At 37.9% G+C, this 26,847-nt stretch overlaps 1 protein-coding gene across 4 annotated transcripts in view; it reads left to right on the top strand.

The window, feature by feature from the left end:
• Positions 1-26,847, top strand: part of USP24 (ubiquitin specific peptidase 24) — a 135,262-nt gene that overhangs the window by 39,100 nt on the left and 69,315 nt on the right. For 3 of the 4 annotated variants that reach the window (XM_077891909.1, XM_077891908.1, XM_077891912.1), the window contains exons 6-25: positions 1,428-1,463; positions 1,812-1,877; positions 5,776-5,841; positions 8,315-8,389; positions 8,980-9,138; positions 10,197-10,311; positions 10,508-10,611; positions 12,707-12,814; positions 12,998-13,093; positions 13,186-13,347; positions 13,543-13,590; positions 15,427-15,486; positions 18,864-18,971; positions 19,792-19,941; positions 20,564-20,695; positions 21,533-21,644; positions 22,726-22,802; positions 24,177-24,317; positions 24,484-24,537; positions 25,585-25,700. In XM_077891909.1, the coding sequence (XP_077748035.1) occupies positions 1,428-1,463; positions 1,812-1,877; positions 5,776-5,841; positions 8,315-8,389; positions 8,980-9,138; positions 10,197-10,311; positions 10,508-10,611; positions 12,707-12,814; positions 12,998-13,093; positions 13,186-13,347; positions 13,543-13,590; positions 15,427-15,486; positions 18,864-18,971; positions 19,792-19,941; positions 20,564-20,695; positions 21,533-21,644; positions 22,726-22,802; positions 24,177-24,317; positions 24,484-24,537; positions 25,585-25,700 (1,985 nt within the window). The remainder of the gene's footprint in view (positions 1-1,427; positions 1,464-1,811; positions 1,878-5,775; positions 5,842-8,314; positions 8,390-8,979; positions 9,139-10,196; positions 10,312-10,507; positions 10,612-12,706; positions 12,815-12,997; positions 13,094-13,185; positions 13,348-13,542; positions 13,591-15,426; positions 15,487-18,863; positions 18,972-19,791; positions 19,942-20,563; positions 20,696-21,532; positions 21,645-22,725; positions 22,803-24,176; positions 24,318-24,483; positions 24,538-25,584; positions 25,701-26,847) is intronic. The other variant, XM_077891910.1, reaches the window with a different exon arrangement.

The following is a 26,847-nucleotide window of genomic DNA, read 5'->3' as shown; positions in this document are numbered from 1 at the left end:
GATGGCCCTTCAGTTCATCTCTCTGTGGCCCAACACCTCTTCTCTGAGCCCACCATACTGGAGGAGCCAGCTGTTTCCTCTTGGTCACTCCACAGATGTCTCAAATTTAGTGTGCCTGCAGTGGGGCTTCCTTTTGTCTCCCAGCCTGCCTTCTTGTCGCCGTCAGTAAACAGCATCACCATCTACCTAGGTCCTAGAGCCAGAAGCGTTGTAGTCCCCCATGATTCATCCCTTTCCTTAGGACCCACCTCTAGCCATAAACGTGTCCATGAAGTTCATCTCAAAGGTATTCAGTTCCTTCTCTCTGTCTCTGCTACCTTCCATCCTACTTTTGCCACCATCATGTTATAACTAGTTACCTCACTAGTTTTCCAGCTGCGGCCTCTTCCTTTAGCTCATGTGCATCCATTCCATTCCATCTGCCACATAACTGCAAAAGTAGTCATCTTACAACATAAAATGTGCCACTTCCTGGGTTAGACACTTTTGTTGCTTTCCTTCCAATCACAGTCTGCACCTTTCTGCATGGCCTGGACTTTGCCTCTCTCTACAGCTTCCCCTGTGCCACTCCCCAGCCTGCTGTGTCCTAGCTGGGAAAGACCCTCCTGGTTCCCCTTCATGGCCTTCCCCAAATGGCACCTTTGCCACTTCAGCCTCTCTGCCTGAACTTGTTTGAAGCTTAAATCGGTCCCATCTTATAGGATCCAGCTTGAAGACCACCTCTTCAGAGGGGGTTTCTGTGACCACCACTCTCCGCAGAGTCAGCTCCTTCTGTTTCTCATTTGAGGACCTCTTTGTGGTTTTTCCTTTTGTGGGACTAAGCACAGACTGAATTATGTTAGGTATGTGTTAGTTTACCTGTTTTTGTTGACACTGCTATAGGATAAGCTCCATGAAAGCGGGGACCACATCTCTCCCTAGTCACTGTTTCCCCAGAATGGTATTCAGCACCCAGGAACAGTGAATGCTTAGAAAAGGGAAGCAAGAAGGAAAAGCAGAGAAAAGAAAGCAAGTGCTCCAGAGCACCAGTTAGTGGGATGGCTAGAACTGAAGCTTAACCTCTTTATTGGCGGGGATTGGTTACTCTTGAACTTAGTAATTCTTAATTTCTACAATATAACTTAGAGAATTTAACTCAAGTTCCTGCACCTTGGAGAGCTTACACAACTGTTCTCAGCTACCCAGAAATGCTTGAATGCTCCATGCTGTAGTAATGCCATCCAAGCAGACTCGCAGACTCCAAAAATTGCATATGGTAATGTCTGAGATTCTAAATGTTAAGAAACATTTAGAAAAGCCTTTTGAAATATTTTTCAAACCTTAATATTTTTTTTTCCTCCAACTTTTCCCTGAGGTTAAAAGAACTACAAGGGCTAATGGGGAAGTTCTCATTTTACCGTCTCAATTTCTGTTTTCTTTTCTCACAGGAGCCTCATGGATGGGTTGTGGATTTGGTAAATAAGGTAATACAACTTTTATTAACACAGTCATGTTTTCCTTCTAATGAGATTGCTTAGAGTTTAGCATTTTAGGTAAATGACAGCTAGAGAGAGTCATAAGGATATGTTTTCCTAAGGAGATGGATTCTGTAGTGCCTCCTTTTTTTCACATGTACTGTTTATACAGAACATCAGCTTTAGGACTTAGTAGGTCTCCTGCAGTCCATCCCAGAAACATTAGAATTATTTTTGTGATGACTCTCAAGATCTGTGTTATGGGGAGCATGTTGATAGGGAAGAATGGTAGCCTTCGCTTCTTGCTTAAATTATTAATGTACAGCATTTTAAAATTTGTGCCTTTTTTCTTCTCAGTTTGGAGAATTAGGTGGATTTGCAGCAATCCAAGCCAAGCTTCATTCAGAAGATATAGAACTTGGGGTGAGTTAAACCACTAAATGTGCCCAGAGTGCAAATTCACTTTATTTGGGCTGGTATGTAACCCCAGGGACACGGTCTGGACAGAGTAAGGGAAACGTTACCATGTGAGTTATCTCTGCGGGAGCAGTTTCCATGGTTCTGATAACCAAAGACATGTTTGCTCCTAATCATAACCCAGTTTCAGTGTAGGGTGTTTGCTCATTTTCCCTTCATCTCCCTTTGCCTATGATATTTGTCTCTTAATTTGTTATGGTTATATGAAATTACCTTGCCTTTTTAGGACAGGGGATATATGGGATGAGTGTATGGGTGTGGAACAATGGCATGGCTCACGTCACACTGTATTTCCTAGTGCCAGGCACAAAATATTCCATTTTAAGGTCATTAGTAAGCTTTTTGGTGTTACAGCGATTCATAGATAACAATGGGCTATTGAGGGAGCTTAGTTAGACTCATCCTTCAGGTGCAATACCATCCTTTTTTTAGGTGACTTCATATTCTCAAAAAAAAGTCAAACCTTGTAAGGGGAATGACTTAATCTTTAATTTTTCACAGAGTGCTGACCTTTTTGTAACTCAGAGACTTTATTATGTTTTCTAGTTAATTAATTAATTGATCAGCTACTCATTATGTGCTTGCCATGTGTAAGGCACAGTGCTAGCTACTGTGATGTGATCCTAACAGAAGGTAATGTGTTGAGTGATTCAGTATCATACCTAGAGCAGCAGATACTCCCCTGGAACCGTAGCTGATCAGCTGACTCCCTTGGTCCATCTTTGGGTGAGCGCAATACTAACATCCAGGAGAGAGACTGACGTTATCTTGCCACCCGCTGTTCATCCTGAAAGATCAGATGTCTGCCAGTTCATAGATACTTCTGCTGACACTGACCAGGGAGGGAGTGTCTTACCTTCCTTCCCTGACATGAACTAGGTTGTTAGGCTGTCATTTGGATCCCCATTTGGATGTAGCAAGCATGTTAGAAGTGACTATTGACTGGGAATATAATAGGTAGTAATGTAATGTAAGAAGCAAAACTGTTAAAAAAAAAAAAATCTGTTTAGAAAGAAGGTTTTATCCAGTTTACTTGTTTCTCAAGAACTGGCTATATAGGTCAATTGACCATATCAGAAATTAGCTTCATTTTTTTAAAATGTTAAAACACTCACTAATTTCTGGCAGAGTTAATTTGTTAGAAAAAAAAAATACAGGGCATCCCAAGTTTCTAGCCTACTTGGTAGAAAATTAGCTAAGGATAGATATATAGGAGTCTGGGCTTACCCTCTTTATGATCAAATGTCTTGAGGTTAAAGGTTCCTCCAGGATTTTTCCCTTAGGTCAGACCATTTTTCAGAACAACTGTATTGTTTGCTGCAGTTCATTACAGAATTGTATTGTTTAGGTTGCATTTGAAGAGATGATAAAATTCAGGCATAGGAGAAAGAGATTCCCAAAGATTGAGACTCTAATTTTAGCAAACAAGTAGGATTAAAATTTCACAGTAAATGCCTGCTTTCCAACCAGTTAAGGAGGTGATTATGTCCTAGAATAAATTGAGGCCACTGAGTACACGTAAATGCATTCATTTTACATTTACATTTATATTTACATAATTTTGAATTTGAAAAATACTGGAGGAAAACATCATTCACAATTCCTCAGTAAAAAATACTTGTACAAAGTACAGAATGAAAGTTGCCTATCCCCCCACTCCGCATGTATATACCTACCTGCTAGGTAATAGCTACCCATTTTTAATGCATAGCCTTTCTGACTTTTTCCTAAATTTATGTAAAATATAACTGCACCCGTTCTTTTCCTCTTTCTTTCTTTCTTTAAAACTGAATTGTAATCAAACTATACCTAGTAGCATATTTTCATTTAACAGCATATTGTGGACATCTTTCCAGGTCAATGCTATCATCGTTTTTAACGGCTCTCATGTGTTCCTGCAACTGTTGTACTATGATGCTGTCATCTATTAATGGGTGTTGGATTATTTCTAAGTTTTTGCTCTTACAGAGAGCTTCCCATATAAATTTGTCTTTATGAGCATATGCTACCATTTCTGAAGGACAGATTCCTAGAAAAATGGGATTTCTGGGTTAAAGATTATATACATTTTCTAATTATAATCAGTAGTTTTAAGTCTCTTTCCAAAGCGCTTGTACCAGTCTGTTTTCCCATAAACTTCTTTCCTAGTTCTCTTGTTAGTACTGAATATTTTCCATCATTAATTTTTCATTATAATGGACATAAATAGCATTTTATTATTTAATTTGTAGTACTCTGATTTCCTGTGAACTTGAACATTTCATAGTGTGATTGTTGGCTATTTGCATTTCTTCTAGAAGTTGACCTAGTTATTTAGATTAATTTGGTGTTGCGTTACTCTCAAGAATTCTTTTTGTGTTCAACATATCAGTGCCATGTCTACTTTATGTATTTGTAAATTTCTTCTCCCAGTCTTTTGCTTCTTTTTATTTTTTAAAGATTTTATTTATTTATTCATGAGAGACACAGAGAGAGAGAGAGAGGCAGAGACACAGGCAGAGGGAGAAGCAGGCTACGTGCAGGGAGCCCGACGTGGGACTCAATCCCGGGTCTCCAGGATCACGCCCTGGGCTGAAGGCAGCGCTAAACTGCTGAGCCACCGGGCTGCCCTTCTCTTTTTATTTTTATTGGCGATATCTTTTGCTGTATAGAAGCTTTCACATTTTATGTAGATGATTTTTTTTCCTTAATGGCTTAAGAAATTAGGAAGTGTTCTCCCATCTCAAAGTTATAAAAATATTCATTTCATTTTATACTTTTACAGTTTTATTTTTTATACCTAGTTCTTGAATTCATTTAGAATTTATTTTTATATATTATGTAAGATAGAGATCCAATTTCATTTTCTTCCAAATGGAAAACTAATTGTTGTAAGATCCTCTAATGACTAATCCCAGTTTTCTCTACTACTTTGATGTGTTGGCTCTATCACATGTCAAAGCCCATGTGTGTTCCTGAACTTCTAAGTAATTTGTTCATCTGTTCATTTTTTGCCCATTTGTATACTATTGCTCCACTGTTTTCATCACTGGTAGTGCCAGTCTGCCTAACATCCTTCTTCTCTCATATTTTCTTGATCATTCTCATAGATTGACTCTGAATATAGTCAACATGTCAGGTTGTCCTGCAGAAAATCCCACTGAGATCATGTTTGGAATTGTGTTAAATTTATATAGGTCAGTGTGTGGAAAATTGCCATAAAGGTCCCTCCCATTCATAGACATGGCATCTCTTTGTTTATTTGGGCCTTCTTTTATATATTTTAGTAAAGTTTTATAATTTTCCTCATGGAAATTTTTGATTTTTTTTGTTGTTGAAGACACATTTCATTCCTTCAACTATTCTCTCCTTTTTCAAATAAAAATTTTTAGTATTCTATAAAACTTTAAAAATCTTTCATCCAGTCCTTCAAAGAAGTTTTATTGACATATTATAATTTAAATTACATTAAATTTCTATAACAGTTTTTTTTTAAAGATTTTATTTATTTATTCATGAGAGACAGAGAGAGGCAGAGAAATAGGCAGAGAGAGAAGCAGGCTCCATGCAGGGAGCCTGATGTGGGACTCGATCCCAGGACTCCAGGATCAGGCCCTGGGCCGAAGGCAGATGCTTAACCTCTGAGCCACCCAGGCATCCCTAAATTTCTGTAATAGTTTAAATGGATTGACATCTTTATATCAATTCTTCCTGTCCAAGAGTATGGTTTGCCTGGTCATTCATTCATGACTTGATCAAGTTACCATTCCAGATGGTCTCTGATATATTAAAAAGGATTTGTTGAATGCCAAAAGGAAAAAGCCCTCCCACATTGATGTCTCACCTGTACTGTCCTTGTTTTCAGGCGGTGTCAGCATTGGTGCAGCCCTTAGGGGTGTGTGCGGAGTACCTCAATTCCTCCGTGGTTCAGGTAAGATGAGTCCACTTAGAAAGGTGGACTTAAAACACACCAGCGGTCACCATTATCTTTTTATCAGGTTGTTCAAAGTTGTACCTAATCCAGAGTAACTGCTTTGTTTCAGAATAGCAATTTTTCTAGTAAAAATATAACTAAATTAGCAGATAACTAAAATATGATTAATAATTTAAGGTATAGGAGACATCTCATATTTAAGATTATTTCCCTTTTCAACATATCCTTTTGTCAAATATAATTTACATATGATCACATGTATTTTTGTTTCCTTACCTATAGAATAGGCTGCATACATTCCAGCTCCCTTCACAAGATTGTTTAAGGACTCAGTGCCATTATGTATTAACTTAGAGCAGTGTTGAGCAACCCACTGGGCTGGCTTACTAGCTAAGTGACTGTTGAAGAGTAGCCTAACGGCACATCTCTGATTTCCTGCTACTGCAGATGGTAATACTGTCTATAGGTTATCCAGTAGTCGAAGCTGGGCGTGTCCATTTTCTAATGCTTAAGGCCTATTATGCTTTCTTATTTCCTTTCCTTTTCAGTTAACAAGTTTTGCTGACTGAAGTGTCACTTTGAAATACCTTCGTTTTTTATTTTCTTTGTAAATATGTCCATGAAACCTGTAACTTTCACAGATTTTTTTTTTTTAAGTCACTATAAATGACTTTGAAAGCATCATGTCCTTGAGAGCAGTGTTTTTGTATGCACTCTTCCTTGTTTATATCTCATTAGGGCCATTTTAACAAGGAAGATGAGATTTTCCTTTTAGTAGGTTCGGAAATTTCTACCATTTCTAAGTGTTAAGTGCTTTCTTTCAATGTCAGAGTAAACTTGCAAGATTTTTAAATGAAATCAGATGGCTATTTATGTATTTCTTCATTCTGGATATTAAGTACTTTAGAAACATGTAGTGTTCTTTCAGCTTATTAATATAATCATTACTTTTGTAGTTGAAACACTAAAGTTATAAGAGGCAAAATGACTTATTTAACAATTATTAATAATTTAATACTTGGCTTTTACTAATCAGAGCTAAGATTAGATTTTTTTAGGATTAGCTTTTTTTTTTTAAGATTTTTATTTATTCATTCATGAGAGACACAGAAAGAGAGCAGGGGTGGGGGGAGGTGCAGAGACACAGGCAGAGGGAGAAGCAGGCTCCACTCAGGGAGCCCGATGCAGGACTCAATCCCGGGTCTCCAGGATTACGCCCTGGGCTGAAGGCAGGCACTAAACCACTGAGCCACCCAGAGATCCCAGGATTAGCTTTTTAAATGCTGTTTACCCATGCATTGCTCTATGGAAAGAAATTCAGCATAAATATTCCAACTACTAATTAATATTACATTCTTTAGAAATTCTACATTTGATAGAATTTTTCAAATTTAATAGACAGTAAAAAGTATTGAGTTTCCAACCAAAGCATATTTAACTTTATTTTAATTATCAGACTGTCCAACCTTACATTTATTCAGCAATCTGTTCATGCCATGAATTTATTCTCATACCATATTCACATCATATCACTTAACAAACTAACAATTGTATCTACCACTTGCTACATATCTCAGCCACTGTGAGAAGCAGGGCCAGTGTTGCGGACTAATAGCCCCCAGTCCTCTCTATACAATGGGCATTTGTATAAAGGAAGAAACTCTTATTTGGATACTTTCCTGATGTCATTTTAATTCATTGCTAATGTCTTCTTGGCTTTGGCAGCCAAATATTGTGTCTTCTCTTATCACCAGGTAACTTTTAAAAATCATTTTCCTTAGATGGAAGTGAGCATTTAGACCTAGCCAATATTTTCCTACATCTCACGTAATATTTAGAGTCACTTATTTGATTATGCTACCTTTCTGGAACATTGTGTTGTATGAGTCTCCATTTAAGGCCTTATTTACATAAGCACACAAAAATAATATATATTGTAGCACATTTTTTTAGTGCTCCATGCTTATATTAATTTGTTAAAATCGAATGCAAAATATTCACTTTATTACAAAAATACTGGTGCTTCATGTTTTAGTTTATGTGTCTTTGGTTGCTCTTTAAAAAGACCTTTATAAGAATCACTCAGTTCCGCTCCTGAAACCAATATTGCACTGTATGTTAACTAACTAGAATTTAAATAACAATATGAAGTAAAAAAAATAGAAATATCAAATTTCTATTGGCAAAAAATTTTAAAAATTAAATAAAACCAAACATTTAAAAAAATAAAAGGACCCTTAAAGGGTAGCAGTGACAGGGACTGCACCCACGTGATATCAAAGAAGCTGGGGTATGGAGTCAGTTAAAGGCCTACTTGGGATGGTAGTAGCTAGCTGTGGCATCTGATACTGGAATTGAGATCTTTGCATTGCATTTTCTCCTGTGTGAAATGCAAATGAAGAAGTGTTTCCTCTCTAGTTCTGGGGCAGAATCAGGAGTCTTTATTAAGTGCAGCACTTTTGTTCTGCAGCCAATGCTAGACCCGGTCATCCTTACTACAATACAGGATGTGCGGAGCGTGGAGGAGAAGGACCTCAAAGACAAGGTAAATCTTGTCTCCAGCCAGGTAGGCCCCAGCACCTTTTTGTCCTTGGAAGCACGGCCAGGACCTGGGGCGAGGTTCACATGTCATTGTTCTTTTGGATTCTACAACTGACATCAAATTAGTTAACATATTTTCTAACCAAAAAATGCTTTTTCTGAAGCACCAATATTCTGAAGCATCAGGTAGGTATTAAATCTATCAGTAGAGTGAATTTAGAGATTTCAGTAAGGGATACCATTCAGAATTTTACTAACGTGTTGATTTAGATCATATTCTGGTTATAGCACTGAAGAAGCTTTAAAATAATTCGATACTACAAGCTTATCCAAAGTTGTTTTAAAGCAATTTTAACATTTAAGTTTAACATGATTTATTTTTGTTGACCTTGAAATTCTCACAGGACCCTTCCCTTGGCTCACTTGTATGCTAACTTTTGTTTAAAAGCAAACTAGTTAATTGACCATATAAAGTATCAGATACCACCAAACAGTGCTGTTGAAAATGTCCTGTATTCCTGTGTGTGTTACAAGAATTGGGATCAAAATGTTTTCATGGTTCCTTTTTTTGTTTGTGTGTGCTTTTAATAAAAGAGATTGGTTAGCATCCCCGAGCTCTTGTCTGCCATCAAGTTACTCTGCATGCGTTTCCAGCCGGATCTAGTGACCGTGGTAGACGACCTTCGATTAGACATCCTACTGCGCATGTTAAAATCACCACATTTTAGCGCCAAAATGAATTCCCTCAAAGAAGTAAGTTTTGCATTTTTTTCCAGAAGACCTAAAGCACGGACTCTTTAAACTCTGCCAAAACTTATGGTCATTAATATAAAAATGTTGGGAAATGAAGGATGATTTTTTATAATCATATAAAAAAGGTAACAATGATCATATATATGTTATACAGGTTTGTAATTGTTTATTAATGTGATCTTTTTATATATGTTACAGTCAAAATTCATTCTCTGAAATATTTAGTGTTTATGTGAAATTTTCTAGAACATAATTCCTTGGAGTAGACCATTTGAGATTTACTTGTTATGTTTCAGATAGGTGTTTCCTTTAACCAAGCATTCTCACTGGGGTTGGGACAAACGCAAAATGACTACAACTGTTGATCTAAGCAAAATGCTAGAAGTATTATCCTATAGCTTCCTAAACTTCATCTGAACATAGTTGGTTTTGGTGAGTATAGGTGGAGCCAGTATAGTTCAGTCATAATTCCAGTTATTTTTCCTGAAGTTCTGTATTAATTAGAATTTTTTGCTGCAAGTGAAATAAACTCTCTGAACCATCCGGGGCCAAAAGAGGAATTTAATGGAGGAAGGCTAACCTGTTTCACATGAATGAAGGGTAGAGTAGCTAGACCATATAAGGATGGGACATGTCTGGGCGGCAGGAACTAGAATTTGAGACCTCACCACTGCCAAGACTCTTTCCAAGTCTTGTCCCTACTTTTCTGAGCATGTTAGCCTTGTTTTCCCTCTTCCTCCAGAGTGACATCTTTCATGTGGTAGACATCATGACCGTAGACAGCCCCATTACCGGGGAGGGACTGGTACTTTCTCTCTGGTCCCAGGAATACAATTTAGTAGTGGTTCCCTGGTTGAAGTTTGGGTCAGATGCTCTTCCCTGAGCCATCCCTAGGAGTACCATTCTTGGCTCCATGATCATAAGTAGTCTATTAACTTATTACAGTAACTGGCCTTTAATACATCCTGTAAAAGTTGCAGGATATGTGTACATATATGTGTAGATTTTGGTTACGCATATTTGCACTAGATTCATTCACAACAATCCTGTCTTTTTAGGTAACTAAACTAATAGAAGATAGCACTTTATCCAAATCTGTGAAGAATGCTATAGATACAGACAGATTGTTAGATTGGCTGGTTGAAAACTCAGTTCTGTCAATTGCATTAGAAGGTAAGTTGCTTAAAAAAAAAAAGGCATTTCCTGACATAATTATAAATATCACATTTTTATATTAAAAATATGAAAATGTTTTGACTGTATTAGCCTTTAAATGCTATAGCAAGTTAATATTGCTTTAAATTAATAGACTTGTATTTAGAAAGTCAGTGTTCACTGTATCTGTCTGCTTCTTGGGTGTCTCTTTTAGGCAACATAGACCAAGCACAATACTGTGATCGTATAAAAGGGATAATTGAACTCTTGGGCAGTAAATTGTCTTTAGATGAACTCACTAAAATTTGGAAGATACAGGTAAGTTGATCGGAATTATTTTTGCCTCTTTCCAACATTTCTGTCAGAAGGAGAGGGAGGAGGGTGGTGAATGAGCAGGGAAATGGAACTTCTATCTTGCTCGAGCCACAGCAGCTCTACTCAAATCTGTTTGCCAGTTTGGGGCTTCTGTCAAAGTTGTGTATGTGAAAAGGGATTGCACTACGCAGAAGCTGAGGAACAACTGAGCGAGCCACATCTCGTTTCTCAGAATTAAACAATGAAAAGCCATTCTGCAGGCTACACAGCCATTAGTGGCAGCACTAGAACGTGTGTCTTTTGTCAGTCTCTATTTGCTTATCGGTTTTCATGGCTGAGTTTTTCCTGTTCAGTTGTGTTACGTGAGGATGAGTCCTGCTTACTGAGTTCACAGACTGTGTCTTCTACAGAATCAACCACACCCCTGCCTTTTCTTTTCCTTCCCTTTGTTAATAGTCCATTGGACTCACTTCCCCACCATTTTCCTGGCACCCTAAGTCTCCTTTACCAACTTACTTACTCTGTTCTACTTTGTAAATACTAGTTTCTTGCAAACCTGATCCCTTTCCTCAGTCTGTAATCTCCCTTGAGGCTGTTTCCTCTCCTCCTGCGGCTTTGAGTGCATTTGGGTGCTGTTGACACTAAGAACTGTGTCCTCAGTTCAGACCTCTTCTTGGCAGTCCAGTGCCTTATACTTAGACACATAACTATTGCGCCTTCATGCATGCCATCTCATAGGCATCTCAAATTCAGTAGGTCAGCACCTAGTCATTTTCCAGGCTATTTCAGTAATGGTATTAGCCTTCGTCTAGCTGCTAAGCCAGAAGGAGGCCTGAAGCTCACCTTGACTCTACCCTTAGTCACGGCATCACTCAGAACCTAGTCTGGAAGCAGAAGTTCTACTAGGTATTTCAGAGGGAATTGGATATAGGGGCTTGTTTACAAAGGTGTTGCTGGGGGGGAAGGGCAAAAGAGAGAAGTAAGAATGCTGGAGTAACAGAATGGGGAAAGGGGATGTGAAGTCTAAGAAAGGAAGCTGCTTTGGGAGGTGTTTTCACTGCAGATGCTGGGGTGCCAAAGAGGTGGCATTGCCACCAGGGCTGCTGAAATCTCTCACTGCCACCAGTGCCAGCACTGTGTCCACTCCCTGGGCACGGACCAACACTTCATTCTTCCTCTGACCTCATCTCCCAACAGCACCTCTCATGGGTAGAACATCATGGGAGCATAGCTAGTAGAGGAAAGGCAGCAGAGAGCAGAAAGTTAGGTGCAAGACTGAAAGAAAACAGGCTTGGCTTCCATAAATCGTGCTTTCCATGTCAACTGTAGCTGAATACTCTCATATGATGTTTTTTTGTGAGTGTGAGTGTGAGTTTTTTTTTTTTTTTTTTGTGAGTGTGAGTTTTGAATCCACATAAGGTCAAAGATTAGAGACCATGATGTATATGTTGTATATCCCTACTACATTCAATGAATATTTGTACATAGTAGATACTGAGCAGATTCTTAGAGGACTGACTCTAAAAAAGTCTCTGCCTTTCAAGTCATGGTGAGCAGTAAGGTATGATAGAGTCATGTTTGAGGTTATAAAATGAGTTTTGACTGTAAGGTTGACCACAGGGCCTACATATCTGAAGCAGACTTACTGCCTATGGGATAAATAAATCTTAATTGAAGTCATAAAGTATCTAGAAGCAAAATAAAAAATGAGGTAGAAATAACTCTCAGCTGAGACCCTCAGGCTCATTTATAAAGTGCTGGAAGCGAATATGTTTGTTCTGTAATCAGTTCGACTCTTATGCAGCCAGTTGAAAATATTTCGCTCTTCTCTTGAAATGAGTATGTCAAGTTAAAAACTTTATTCTCATCTTTTTAAAGATTTAATGCTGCTAGAAATGTGAACAAAGTCAACTGATTGCCATTAACAATGGTTGCTTCCTGTAGTTTCCCCCATGTTATCAAGCAAGTGAATGCTGATCAGACTAGAATCAGTTTATCTTGCTGTTTTGCTTTTTGCTTCTATCAATTGCTCGGGGGGAAGTGTGAGGGTTTTTCCAAGTTGCAGGATGTAACTTTCTTCCACGGTCTCCTTTTCCAGTCAGGACAATCATCTACTGTGATCGAGAACATCCATACTATTATTGCTGCAGCAGCTGTCAAATTTAATTCAGATCAGCTTAATCATTTGTTTGTTCTCATCCAGAAGGTATGTAACCAGTCGACCATGCTTGCTTTAAGTTTTTCTAAAAGAAGCTCATTTTGACGTCTCCCCCCTCTGCCTTGGCAGTGTCTAAATGTACTCTTCTTACTTTGTTAAACCTTTTTAACTCAAATGTAAAGTTTTGCCCATTTGATAAAATTGGATTGTCTGGTCTTTTCCATTCCCCAGAGCTGGGAGACTGAAAGTGATCGAGTAAGACAGAAGCTGTTGAGTCTGATCGGACGAATAGGCCGGGAGGCTCGCTTTGAGACCACTTCTGGAAAGGCAGGAGAATCAAATTAATCTTTCCAGCTACAAATACTTCATGTGGTCTTACTGATGTTGGGGCCGGCTCATCTTGTGTGGCATCATTGCAGGTGTTAGATGTACTCTGGGAGCTGGCACATCTTCCAACCCTGCCCAGTAGCCTTATTCAGCAAGCCTTGGAAGAGCATCTGACAATCCTTAGTGATGCGTATGCGGTGAAAGAAGCAATCAAGAGGAGCTACATCATTAAGTGCATCGAAGATATTAAAAGGGTTGGTTTTATCTTTGGTCTGGTTTTGTTATCAGAATAATAGTATTGTAATTAGAGCCAAATAATTTTCTTAGCCCTATTATGTAAATTAAATTCAATGTCCTACCTGGAAACTCTTGCCTTAGAGTCCAGGATTGGGAAATCATAGGTACCCCTTTTACCAGGTCACTTATATTTCTCTTAAAATTAATTTCAGCCTGGAGAATGGTCAGGGTTGGAAAAAAACAAGAAGGATGGATTCAAGGTAAGAATTTACAGATGGAACCGCCTAAAAGGTATACTAATTTAATAATTTCTTTTAATAAGCAATATCATAATTTTAAGATAATAGTCTGTTTGGTGTTTCTTTGAGTAATGTTCAGATAGAAACTGTTGTTTAAATATTTACGAATCCAAGGTCACACATTCACAGAGTAGTTTCATTCTATTGTTTCCATAAAATTATAAGACCTTTAATGTAGTTTTTTCTTTTGTAAATTAAAAGGAAAGTCTACACAACTTTAGTAAGTACAATGGATTCTGCATAAGTATTTTGCCCGTTTTTCTGCCATGAGGAAGAAATGGAGGAAGGTCATAGAGTAAGAAGGAAGAGAAAAGGGAAGAAAGAGGTTCATTCAGTGCTGGCACAGGGTCATTTTTCAGGTGCCTGGTTCAGAGGTGTTCATAAGTTCCTAGTGAGTCCTGCTGCTGGGGTCTGATGCTAGAATGTGGTCTTGGGTAGCGACTGCTGTGGGAGGCTTCCCCCTCAGGGCTCTGGCCTCCAGGTTGCTGAGGACTTTTAGGGGCTGTGCTTTGACAGTGTGTTTAGCCGACTGAACAGTGATGACTGCAGCTCTCCTGTCACTCCAGTGCTTCAGCATCCAGTCCATGTGCTCCGAGGGGGCCAATTGCAAAACTGCTCACTAGAGTGATGTTCCCTGAGCAGTGCCCGCCTCTGGCCGAGGCTTTCAGGCTGCCCAGACCAAGAGCCTCGTAGCGGGAGCGATTGCTAAAATTTTACTGTAATGTAAGAAGAGGTTTTGGTGAATAGCTAGTGGCTTAGTAGTTTCATTGGTTAAACATTTTTCTTGGCTTTCATTAATGCGTATTTCTCTAAAGGATCTTGAATACTGCTAATTTTTATTGGTGGATTCAGAGACTCTTAGATCATGTTAGGAGACTGTGGTGATTCCATGGGCTTTTAGTGATAGTTGGTTACAAAGTTTAGTTGGGGACACTTAAGACCTTGATGTTTTATATTTGACGCTGAAATTTGATCAAGTGAATTTTCAACATGTAATCTAGCTTTCTAGATTTTTAAAGTCACTCACAGACCAGAGCTGATGATGCTCAGGTTATGAGGAATCATTCCTTTAATTCAACAACATCGCTGTCATTCTCAGATATAGTTTGAATTTTTCCAGTTTCCTCAGTTCAGCAGTTGGGATAATTTACTGTAGCCTCTGTCTTTACGCTTGAACCTCATCCAGTTACATGAGGAGTTTAGATCCTTCAGTAGTGATGATGAAGAGGACGAGAGTATCTGTAGAAAAAGAGTCTTTTCTTCCCACTAACAGCTACATTTCTTTATAAATGTGAGGTCTCCTTGCTGAAGAGACTGTTCTTTCCCTGCAGGGAAATGGCTTTTGAAAGCAGAAACCCCTTCCCACAGTCTATTCCTTCCTTTGTGCTGCTCGGCCAGCAGTACTCCGCTCTCCCAGTCAGCGGCATCCCTGAATCTTTACTGCCTCTCCGCAGTCACTTCACTCATGCCTGTTGTTTTAGACAGAACTCAGAGCAGCAGGGCTATTTTTGGAGTCATTTTGTGAGACTTGATAAGCGTACTCTTCCTTTTTTATCTCCCACTGCTCCCAGTAGAAATTCTGATGGACCATCATTACATTCCAAGTAACAGTACCTTGCATTTACATAGCACTTTGTAGTGAACTAAGTGCTCTCGCAGATGCTCTCTGGAAGTACACACGGCTGAGGGGGGCAGTGGGAAGATCAAAGCCCCCTGGGTATGACTCCAGGCAGGGGGGTGAGTTATATACTGCCACTAAAGGTGTTTTTCTATGCTATGCCCTTTCCTGCCAGGCAGCAAGGTGGGCTGACTGGGGATTATGTCTCCCTGCCAGGCTACACAGAAACTAAGCAAAGGGTAAGACAAGATCACCCACCTCTTACCCCCCTCCCGCCCTCAGCTACCTCTGTTCCCCCCACTGATTCCCCTTCCCTCTGCTTTTGACACTCTTAAAATTCCCAAACTCCACTGTTGTGTTCAGAAATTCTGCCCTTTATTTCTTCACTTTATTTCTGTAGATTCCGCCAGGATGCTCTTGGCTCCCTTGGTCCTCTTTCCTTTGCTTCCTTTATACCTTCCGCTGTTTACCCCCAACCCTCTCCCTCTTATTTCACTTCTTTTTTCCTTCAATTAAAAAGTTTAAATGTACTCATTTAAAAAACAAATTTACTAAACCAAAAAAGTCACTTTTACTCCAGTAGCGGTGTTTGCATCTGCCCTAAGCCATTCTCCTAAGGCTCCCCCAGCACAGGGCCTGGCAGCTCCCACGTAGATGCCCATCCTTCCTCTGAACCCTCCCCTTCACCCTGTGAGGACTCTAAAATCATTGCTTACCAACAGCAGAGTGGCCTCTACCTGCCCAAACATGTAATTCAGAGCAAAAGTAGCAAGAGGTCCTCAGTACAGTCTCACAGTGATGTGGTTAAGCACAGGAGGAAATACTTTTTTATAAATGTCCTCCTGTGCAAAAATTGATACTTCAAATCTAGGTAAATGGCTAGGTCTGGAAGAATAAGATAGATGAGGAAGTGGGGATGTTGAGCTTTGGGAAAAGAATTCAAGAAAGAATATGAACACGTTCTCCAGACTTAGATTGTGGGAGAGAAGTTTGATTCCACTGACTTTGTCTCCCAAGAAGTCACGGGAGGCATGTTTTCAATATAAGAGGGCAGCAAACTTTCTATGAGACCAGTCTGCCATCGAATGCACTGCCTCCTGACTTCCTCGTCACAGGAGACACTAAGAGAATAGTCATTTAACAAAAGTGAGTGAGGATTTAGGCATAGGTTTACAGGCTGCACCAATTGACCTCCTGAGGCTTCATCTAACATTGAGTGTCTCATTTGGACATAGCGTCACCTCCTACTTATGAAACCTCAGCTCCGTTACCAGGCATTACCAAATATGCTCATTTTAATTGTTCACCACAGTCTTTTGGTAACTGGAGAAAAATAATTTAAATTTTTCTTGTAACTTAGCGACATAGTGTCATAGATACAATGGAATAAATGACATCTTTCCTGTTTGCTAAACTTTAGAAAGGTTATATCAAAAATAGTTTTTAAATTCCGATTTTATATGATTTCCTTTATTTTATTGGATAGTGAGCAACTTTCAAAGGGTGATTTTCTATGTTAAAGATATTCTAGCCATAATTGACTTAGTTTGTCATAGTGATGCTTTTTAATATATCCGATTATGTGCTGAAGGATTCATATTTATATCCTAATGTTTATAATTCTTTTGGTAGGTATGAGTTTGGACTTAAGCCCTTAGAGTTTTATTCTTTGTCATTTTGTAACTTTTATATTTTATCTGAAATACATAGGGTTAGTCTTGCAAATAGTTGGCCTTTAATATATACCCTATTTCTCTGATTCTAAGATGCCCGTGATTGCAACCTCTGCATCACAGACCTTGTAAGTTGGGGAAGAAGAAAAAAAGAAATCACACATTTTAGTTTTACCATTCATTTGTTTAAATTCATACTGAGTCCAAATCGAAGCCTCTTTTTGACCAGTGTGCACAGCGTCACTGGCACAGTGCTTTTCATTATCTAGAGTGATTTTGACCTCTGAAATTTCTAAGAGCGATGGTATCATTTTGAGGCATGGGAAGAATATATTTTTGTGTCCTTGTCCTTTTTTGTAAAACTCAAGCTGCTTTTTTCCTTAATGGAGTTGTGTTGTATATACTACAGGATAAATAGCTTCTCTTGAATTGTGGGTACACCTTTGGACAGAGACATTTAGTGCTGGATGACAAAGCCCTTCATAGGGTATGAGTCTGTCACACCATATTCTCCTGGCTGTGAGAAATGCTTTAGACCGAGACTATTGGCAGTTTTCTTTGCTTTTAGTTGAATTGACAGACAGGAAAGGCTAGTCAGTGTTACATCATAGTGTCATCTTTTTGATAAGAGTTCAAAAAATCCGTGATCTAAACTTAAGTTAAAAAGCCATCCTTGCTTAGTGCTCCATAAATGGAGTCAGAATTAAAATGACGGGTAGATGAACAAAGTACCTTTCATATGCAGCTAAGGGTACACATTACTCAGGTAAGGACAGCTATGTCAGAACTCATTCCTACACCTAGTGGCTGCTAAGTTACTTTTGACAAAATTGTAAGACGTGTCGATTTCAGAAATGTTGAAATTTATAAAACCTGTATCTTAGAATCCAGGAAATATGGTATTTGCTGATTGATTGGCTAATCCTCAAGAAAACCAGTATTGTTTTTGATGATAGCTCTCTCTCATATACATATTGGGTAGTGCAATGCTTTCCTGCCAGAGATAGAAAGCATATTTTTCAAAAGTATTTTCCACCTCATAAAGATCTTCATCTTATAGTAACACTTAAGGAAGGAAGTTTTAAAAATAGAAGCAAAATTCAGCCTTCAAAATAAAGGCTAAGGACTTAAAACTTTTACTCAGTTTTTTAGAGATTTAATGGGTAATTTGATGAATAGTGTTAAATGGACAGTCTTCCAAATTTTATAAATGTCTTAGTTCGAAAGAGGCTATGTATTAAAGAGCAGTTCTCTTTTTAAAGATTATTTCACAAACAGCAGACTTTTCAGATATGTACTGTGAAAGATCTGGATTGTCATGTACCAGCTTAAGAAATAATATTTGAAAGTGTTATGAAAAATATAAAGTATAAATGTAAAGTGGCTGTAATAATTAATAAAAATAGAACTCTCTTCTTGCAAAATTGTTTTAACTAGGACATACAAGCAGACCACGAGTATTTTCTTGAATATTAAACCACTATTGGTATCTTGATCATATCATTGGTATCTTAATCATATAATTATGGAAAGTCATATTTTTATACAATTTTATTTACCAGCCAGTTCAGTATTAGCCATGGTAGATTTTGGCCATCAGTTTATTTCCGTCAACACATCCTAGCAGCCCGTGCTACTTCATCTATCCTCTGAAGTTGCTAATTCCTTGTCGTCTGTTGTTTGCTGATGTACCCCTGTACATTTACTGTCACTTCACATCCACTCCTGTTTGCAATTCTTGGCCTTAGGAAATTGCATGCAGAGTAAGAAGTTGAAGACTGAATTATGAATGCATGGAGATGAGCTCTAAATGAGCGGTGTGAAGAGAAAAATAATAGAATGTGTAGCCATAAAACCTAATTGACTTGGGAAATTTTTTTAGCTAATAAACATAGCTGTCGTTTATTGCGAGATTTAACTAATTAACTTCTTTTTAACTCTAGTCATCTCAGCTTAATAATCCCCAGTTTGTGTGGGTGGTGCCAGCTTTGCGTCAGCTCCACGAGATCACCCGCTCGTTTATAAAACAGACCTATCAAAAGCAAGACAAGGTAAGAGAAGAACCCCATCTGATGAGTATACAGTTACAGACCCAACTTTTAAAATAACAAAACATAAAGAGATTTATGTTGAGTTTTATGGTTGCTGTTTTACATTTTTATGATTATTAATATAGTTCATTTATATTCTCTAATAATCTTCAGTTTAAACATCATTCTGCTTTCATTTTAATGGAGCTTTTCTTTTGATATATCCTGAACTCATTTCCTTCATTTATTGAAATGATTATGCCAGTTTTTAAAAGTTAGAATAGTATTTTAGAAACTGTTTGGAAAGATGTAAAGACATTTGATCTTTAGATTGTTTAAGGACCTGGAGCCTCCTTGGTGTGAGAAACTTCAGAAGAAAGATCAGGGGAAGTACATAAGCACTGAAATAGTTCTTTTGAAAGTCATTTTTTTAAGAAAAAAACCCAGGGGTATCTGGGTGGCTCAGCGGTTGAGTGGCTGCCTTTGGCTCAGGGCGTGATCCCAGGGTCCTGGGATTGAGTCCTGCATCAGGCTCCCCGCAGGGAGCTTGCTTCTCCCTCTGCCTGTGTCTCTGCCTTTCTCTCTGTGTCTCTCATGAATAAATAAATAAAATCTTAAAAAAAAAAAAAAAACCCAAACTCTCTAAAAGCAAAAAATTAGAGAAGTTTATTAATTCCCTTCATTCTAGTTATGTGTATGCTAGATGTAAGAATAGGAGTGAAGATGCCCTTATATTTGCTGTCCCTCCCTCACCTAGGACCACATGCTAAAACAGAAGCTTGTGTTAAACTGACAGAATCACTGAAAATTCTCATACCATTTTTTTGTTGTTTTTGCCAAGAGCATTATTCAAGACTTGAAGAAAAATTTTGAAATTGTAAAATTAGTAACGGGAAGTTTGATAGCTTGTCATCGACTTGCAGCCGCTGTGGCTGGACCCGGAGGCTTAACTGGTTCAACACTGGTGGATGGCCGCTACACTTACCGGGAGGTATCTGGCATTGTGCTTTTGTGTCATGATTTACAGCATTTCTTTGGCTTTTTACACTTGAACTATAAAATAATATTTGTTGGGTGTCAACTCTGAAAGAGGTGGCATAAGGTAGCTTTGTCGTAATGGAACAGTTTTGTGTTTTGACTATAATCATTTTAAAATAAAAGTTGAGAAAATTGTTATTTGTGGATAAAACTTTCAGTAAATTACCCAAGAAATACATATGATAAAGTGATAAAGATAACCACCTTTCTTTTGTTTTTCATCTGAAATAATAATTGTCAATCCTGTGGGAAATTTATTAGCAACATTTGTTTCTAAAAATTAGAAAAAAATCTTAACTCATCACTTGTGAGTTTGTGGTGTTTTACTTTGAGATTGCTGAAATGATGTTTTACTGACATCCTGAGTCAACTTGAATTCATAATAGACTTGATGAAGTAGTTTCCACTACATTGTGCTGTCACCTTATAAACAGATGTCTCATGTTTATTTTATGCTAAATTATATGAGAAAGCATTAGGTAAAAGTCTTTTTTAATTAAAACAATTTTTTTTTAATTTTATTTTTAGGTAGGGATGCCTGGAGTTAACTAATTAGCATTTACTTCTTTTTGCAGTATTTAGAGGCCCATCTAAAATTCCTAGCATTTTTCTTGCAAGAAGCTACTCTGTATCTGGGTTGGAATCGTGCCAAGGAAATCTGGGAGTGTCTTGTGACTGGCCAAGATGTTTGTGAATTAGATAGAGAGGTAAGAAGATGGTAGTGTGGATATAACATAAGACAGAGTGGGACTTAAATATTTTACCTTTTTTTGTCTCATTTTGTGTGGGTCTCACATCTTTAATTCTAAACACTTCTCAATTTGCTAAGCATACATTTATACTAATAGGCCAGGAACTGTAAGTGCTGAAAAAAATTTTTGCGTAACATATATCTGTGACTTAAATGTATGGGTTTTTTGGTAATCTTTATACCATTCTGGATAAAACCAAATTTAAAGTGAGCACAGCTATAGAGTTATCGGTATGTCTTGTATTTTTTCTTTCTCCCATGGAATTAATTTGAAGGTGACAACCAAAAACTTGGAGTTTCTGTAATGATGTTGTACCCCAAAAACACAAGAATAAATGCCTACACAGATTTTTTTTAACTGTAATTAAACAGCTGAAAATAGATTAAACCAGGAGAACACCTGACTTGGCTTACTTTAACAATGAATTGCTGTTTGCTTTAATCATTTTACACAATTATAACTGCTTCACAGCATTGTTGAAAAGACTATGTATATGCCCTTGCCTAGTACAGTGGCTGGCACATAGCAAGGCTTGTTAATAAACATTAGTGGAGAAGCCCAAGTATAAACTCAATTGAACAGTGTGAGTCTGTATTTGCGTTACCTGGGAGAAAGGTTGCTAGTAACTGCTTTATTTAGTTCCAGAGTTCCAGGCATTTCGGTTTTCAGTGGTATTTCATCAATAAATATTGTTGAAGAATTAAACATAACTTACCTTCACTCTCCACTTTTGGAAAATGTATTTGCCTGAAATGGATTTTAGTTATAGGTAACATTTGTCTTGATCCACAGATGTGTTTTGAATGGTTTACAAAAGGGCAACATGATCTCGAAAGTGATGTTCAGCAGCAGCTTTTCAAGGAGAAAATTCTTAAATTGGAGTCCTATGAAATCACAATGAATGGTAGGAAAACAACCTAAAATCTTTTTTTCTCAGTTTTTTAAGAAATTTTATCCTTTCCTTTCCCTCTGAGTCCCTTCTCAGAAGCAGCTAAATAGTCCGGAGAATATCCTTCCAGACTTTTCCTTACATCTATATAAACATATGTTTATATACACAGATAAATTCCTTTCTATATGAATGTTATGATTAATCTTAAATTATATGGCCCAATCGCCCAAATTGTCAAATGGTAGCACATATCAGTATTTCATTCCATTTTATGGCTAATATTCCATTGTATGAATATACCACATTTTATCTATCCGTTTGTCAGTTGATTGGCATTGGGTCATTACCACTTTTTGGCTGTGATCAATAATGCCACCGTGAGCATTTATGTGTAAGTTTTTGTGTAGGCGTTAGTTTTTATGTCTCTCGGGTAGATAGATAGCTAGGGGTGGAAGTGTATCCTGTAACTAATCTTTGAAGAACTGTGAAACAAGTTTGCAAAGTGGCTGCACTACTTTATAATCCTACCAGCACCATCTAAGGGGTTCAGTTCCTTCACAACTTCACCAACATGTGTGATTGTCACTCGCCTTTGTTCTAGCTGTCCTGATGTGTGTCAGGTGTTACCTTGTGGTTTCGGTCTGTATTTCCCTGATGACTGATAACTGAGCATCTGTATGTATGTTTATTGACTGCGTGCATACATTCTTTGGAGAAATGTCTGTTCATACCTTTTGTTCATTATGAATTGGGTTGTTTGTCTTTATTGTTGAGTTGTAATTTCTGCATAGTAGCTCCTCATCAGGTACATGATTTGCAAATATTTTGTCTCACTCAGCAGATAGTCTTTTCACAATCTTGTGGTCCTTTGAAACACAAAGTTCTTGATTTTGATGAGATCCAATTTATCTGTTTTTTCATGTGTTGCTTGTGGTACTTTTGTGGTACCATGTCTAACAAACCACTGCCTGATCTGAGGTCTTAAAGATTTATGTCTGTTTTGTCCTGAGACTTACATTTTGGGTTGAGTCTTTTCATTGATTATCTGTGGTACTTAGAATGCATCAATATATCGGACCTTCTATAATTTCAGGTTTTAACTTATTTAAGACTTTTTTTGAAAATGTGAATCTTTGCGATCATCGATTGAAACGACAAGGAGCTCAGTTGGTGAGTATTTTATTTTGAAATCTAGGTAATTTGGATAATCTAGTAAAACATGGCCAAAAAAAAGTGTTGTAATTTAGAGAAAACATGACTTTTGTTAAAGAACAGGCATCTCCTCAACCTCTACACTGACAGTAGAGCTTCTCTTAGAGTGTAGCAGAGGCCCCCTTTCTAGCACAGGGACACCTCATCAGATGTCTGAGAGAGGACAGGTGACTTCTCAAATCCCTGCGGCAGCCAGCAGCCTCCTGGGGTGAGGTGAATGCAGGGTAGGGATAGTTTCATTGAAGCTTCCAACTTCTCAGATCCCATAACAGACATGTTCCTAAAAAGTGACATCTTTAATTCTGAAGATGAATCTTCAGTTTATCGCAGTGGCAGGGATTTGGGAGAAGATTTTAAGAACAATTAATGAGGCAGGAAAGTGAGGATCTGTAGAATGTATATATATATAGTGTATTTTTACATATGCACTTAGGAAAGACAAAAAATAAGTCTTTTTTCTAAGACATTATTCTTTTGATTCAAGACCTGACTTTCTAGGGATCCCTGGGTGGCGCAGCAGTTTGGCGCCTGCCTTTGGCCCAGGGCGCGATCCTGGAGACCCGGGATCGAATCCCACGTCGGGCTCCCGGTGCATGGAGCCTGCTTCTCCCTCTGCCTGTGTCTCTGCGCCTCTCTCTCTCTCTCTGTGACTATCATAAAAATTTAAAAAAAAAAAAAAAAAAAGACCTGACTTTCTGGATGGTAAGAATTTTTACAAGATCTCGTGAGGCCTGGATCCTGTCATTTAAACTGAGCTTTAGGGAGAACAGATTGAGCCTCAAGGATTATTAGCCAATTCTAGCCTGGCTCTGTTACCTTCTGGAGAAAAAACTACTGAAGATGGTGCCCACCTCACTCCTGTGCTGTTCCTGCTTCTGTAGCCTATCTTGGTAGATTTCCAGCTTTGGTTTAGGAATATCTGGGGAAGAAAACTCTCCATACCTATCCTGGTTGCCATGGACATAGCCCAGTGTTTCTGTGGTTGGTTGTTTTTTCTTTTAAAGTTCCAAATCAGTACAAAAGTACACTCATATGTAGCTTGGTTTTTGCAGCCTTAATTCATATTAAACTGAAAGGTACAGCCTTAGTGATACAATAAAAAATGTGTGTAGGGGTGCCTGGGTGGCTCAGCGGGCAGGGCATGATCCTGGGGTCCTGGTATTGAGTCCCACATCGGGCTTCCTGCATGGAGCCTGCTTCTCCCTCTGCTTGTGTCTCAGCCTCTCTCTCTTTGTGTCTCTCATGAATAAATAAATAAAATCTTTTAAAAAAAAGTAATTGTGTGTAATTTTATGACCTTGGTGTGCTCTATAATTTTTTTCTTTTGAACAGTATGTAGAAAAGCTGGAATTGATAGGAATGGATTTCATTTGGAAAATAGCCATGGAATCACCTGATGAAGAAATTGCTAATGAAGCTATTCAGTTAATCATAAACTATAGTTACATTAACCTGAATCCTAGATTAAAAAAGGTGGGTGCTCATACCCAGAACAGAAGATTATATATATTTTCTATTGATAAGTTCTGACCCTTGGTATGCCTGAAAATTGGCTTTTTTATTTTGATGTTTTGTCCTTAATAACGATTTTAACTAAATGTCATACTAATCTTAATTTCCTTATATCTCTTCCTTTTAGGATTCTGTATCATTACATAAGAAATTTATTGCTGATTGTTACACAAGATTAGAAGTGAGTGATAAATTTCATTTAAATTTGTTGAAATAAGTGCTTTGATTTTTTTCCTTTTATAATTTTATATTTGGGATTGTGTAAAATGTTGATATTTGTGACTGCATTCTATTAAAGAATTTGTTAACCATACCTTATTGTCACATAAGGAAAAGAGAGACATTTGCCTTGATTACCCCAGTACAGAAATGTCCTTTATAGGAAAGCTTTCCTTCTCTTTCCACCCCTGTTCCCCACTCTACTCACTCCCCCCTCTTTTGGGGTGTAGGAACTATCTTCAGAAAATAGGTCTACTATATATTCCACATTTCTAATAAATTCTTTACTCCTTTTTCTTTTTCTGTCCAGGAATTTCATGTAAGAACTCGCTTTTCCCACCCTTCCCCATGTTTCAGCCAAGAGTATATCTTAAAGGCTATTAAAGGCCATAGCAGGCCACTCAGTAGTAGATTGTATTGGTTGTTTTGGTCCGTTAGCAGCCTGCTCTGAGATGCTATCTCACACATACTTCCAGTGCCTTATCTCTCACATGATGGTTAAAGCATTAAACAGTCATTTTCATTTTTAATTTGTGCTTAAATTTTATATCTAATGAAGAATATTCCAAAAACATATACTACTTCCCCCAAATGTCGATAAATTAAACCATCTGATGACAATTATGTGCTCGAATCTGTACAGGATTTTCCAAGTGGTGACTTCCATCCAAATATGTCATCATAAAAAACATTTAAAGTATTCAAGTACCTCATTTAGGTGAGGTATCTTTTAAGTTTTAACATACGTAGAACAGTAGTTCTCAGCTGGGAGTTATTTTGCCTCCCAGAGATCATTTGGCGATGTCCAGAGACCTTTTTGGTTGTCACAGCCAGAGAGTCCCCACTGATACCTTGTAGAAGGTGGGTAGTGACTAGAGGTCACAGATCTTGCCAAACATCCTGCAAAGTGCAGGACACCCTCCAGAACAAAAAGTTCCCGGGCCAAGATCACAATAGGGCTGGGGTTTTGAGAAACCCTGATATAGAATGATTGTTTCCTGTTTCACAGGCAGCCAGTTCAGCACTTGGTGGCCCCACTCTGACGCATGCTGTGACTAGAGCAACTAAAATGCTTACAGCAACTGCTATGCCAACTGTAGCAACATCAGTTCAGTCTCCATATAGGTAAGTGTGCAGAAATTAAAGTACACACTTGCATGATGCAGGGAAAAAATGTGTTTATATATATCTATATATACACATATATATAAATTTTTTTCAGATTGATACATATATATATGAAAAAAAAACTGGTTGCTTTTTTTGAAGATGTCTCAATTGTTGCTTTCCTCATTTTATATCCTAATTTTTGCAGATAGTCATATCCTGAGAAATTTGTACGTCCCCATCGTACTTCCCCAAATCTCTATACTCTCCCTGAAGATCTGTATGTCATCATCACCACCACCCAAGTATTGCTCTCCCTGATTCCCTGCCTAATGGACAACTTCTGCTGTTTTGTTTCCCTTTTTTTGAAATATTTGAATATTTGAAATATTTACTTAGACATAACTTTTCTCCTTGTACCCAAGTCCAGGGCTTTAACAGCATAAGCAAAATGAAATAGAAGATGATGGTTAATTAAAATTATGCATTATAATATCATCATAGTTAAAATATTTACTTAGAATTATTTTTCAAAATAATTTTTAATAAGAACCTTATCCCCAGAAATTTGTGTTCAGACTTGGAACTGACATCTCTTACCTCGTGTTTAGTGTTTTCAGATTATCGGTGAAATCTGAATTCATTGTTTGCTATAGTTGTTTGATATGGTAAGGAACATAGATGAATATCTAGAAACATTAAACTGAAGGAACTCAAATGCTCCTGTGAGGTTTACAAGCCTTTCATTCTTAGTAAGCAGTGTACAACCAGTAAACCTTGGCAGGTGCTCAGAACAGGGTTTTACTGTGTTGCCCTCTAGTGATGGGTGCTCAGGTTGTCTCTACTTCTGGAATGTCTTAATGCGTGCATTTATGTTATTTATTTTTATTTACAGTTCTTTTTTCTTTTTAAAGCCTTCCTTTATAGAAACGGAATCAAAACAATACCTCACATTCTTTGTCTTTTTAAAATGAGTTGAGTACTGTATAGCAGTGTATTATTAATATGACAGATGCCTATAAAACTCAGCCTTCTCGGACCTCTTTTTAAAATGCCAGTAAGTAGAGTGCCAGTCTGGCTCAGTTGGTAGAGCATGTGACTTTTGATCTTGGGGTTTTAGGTTCGAGCCCCACATTGGCTGTAGAAATTACTTAAAAATAAAATT

The sequence above is a fragment of the Canis aureus genome, chromosome 3 (assembly GCF_053574225.1).
Source record: "Canis aureus isolate CA01 chromosome 3, VMU_Caureus_v.1.0, whole genome shotgun sequence".
Taxonomy (NCBI): domain Eukaryota; kingdom Metazoa; phylum Chordata; class Mammalia; order Carnivora; family Canidae; genus Canis; species Canis aureus.
This window is presented reverse-complemented; position numbering and strand designations above follow the sequence as displayed.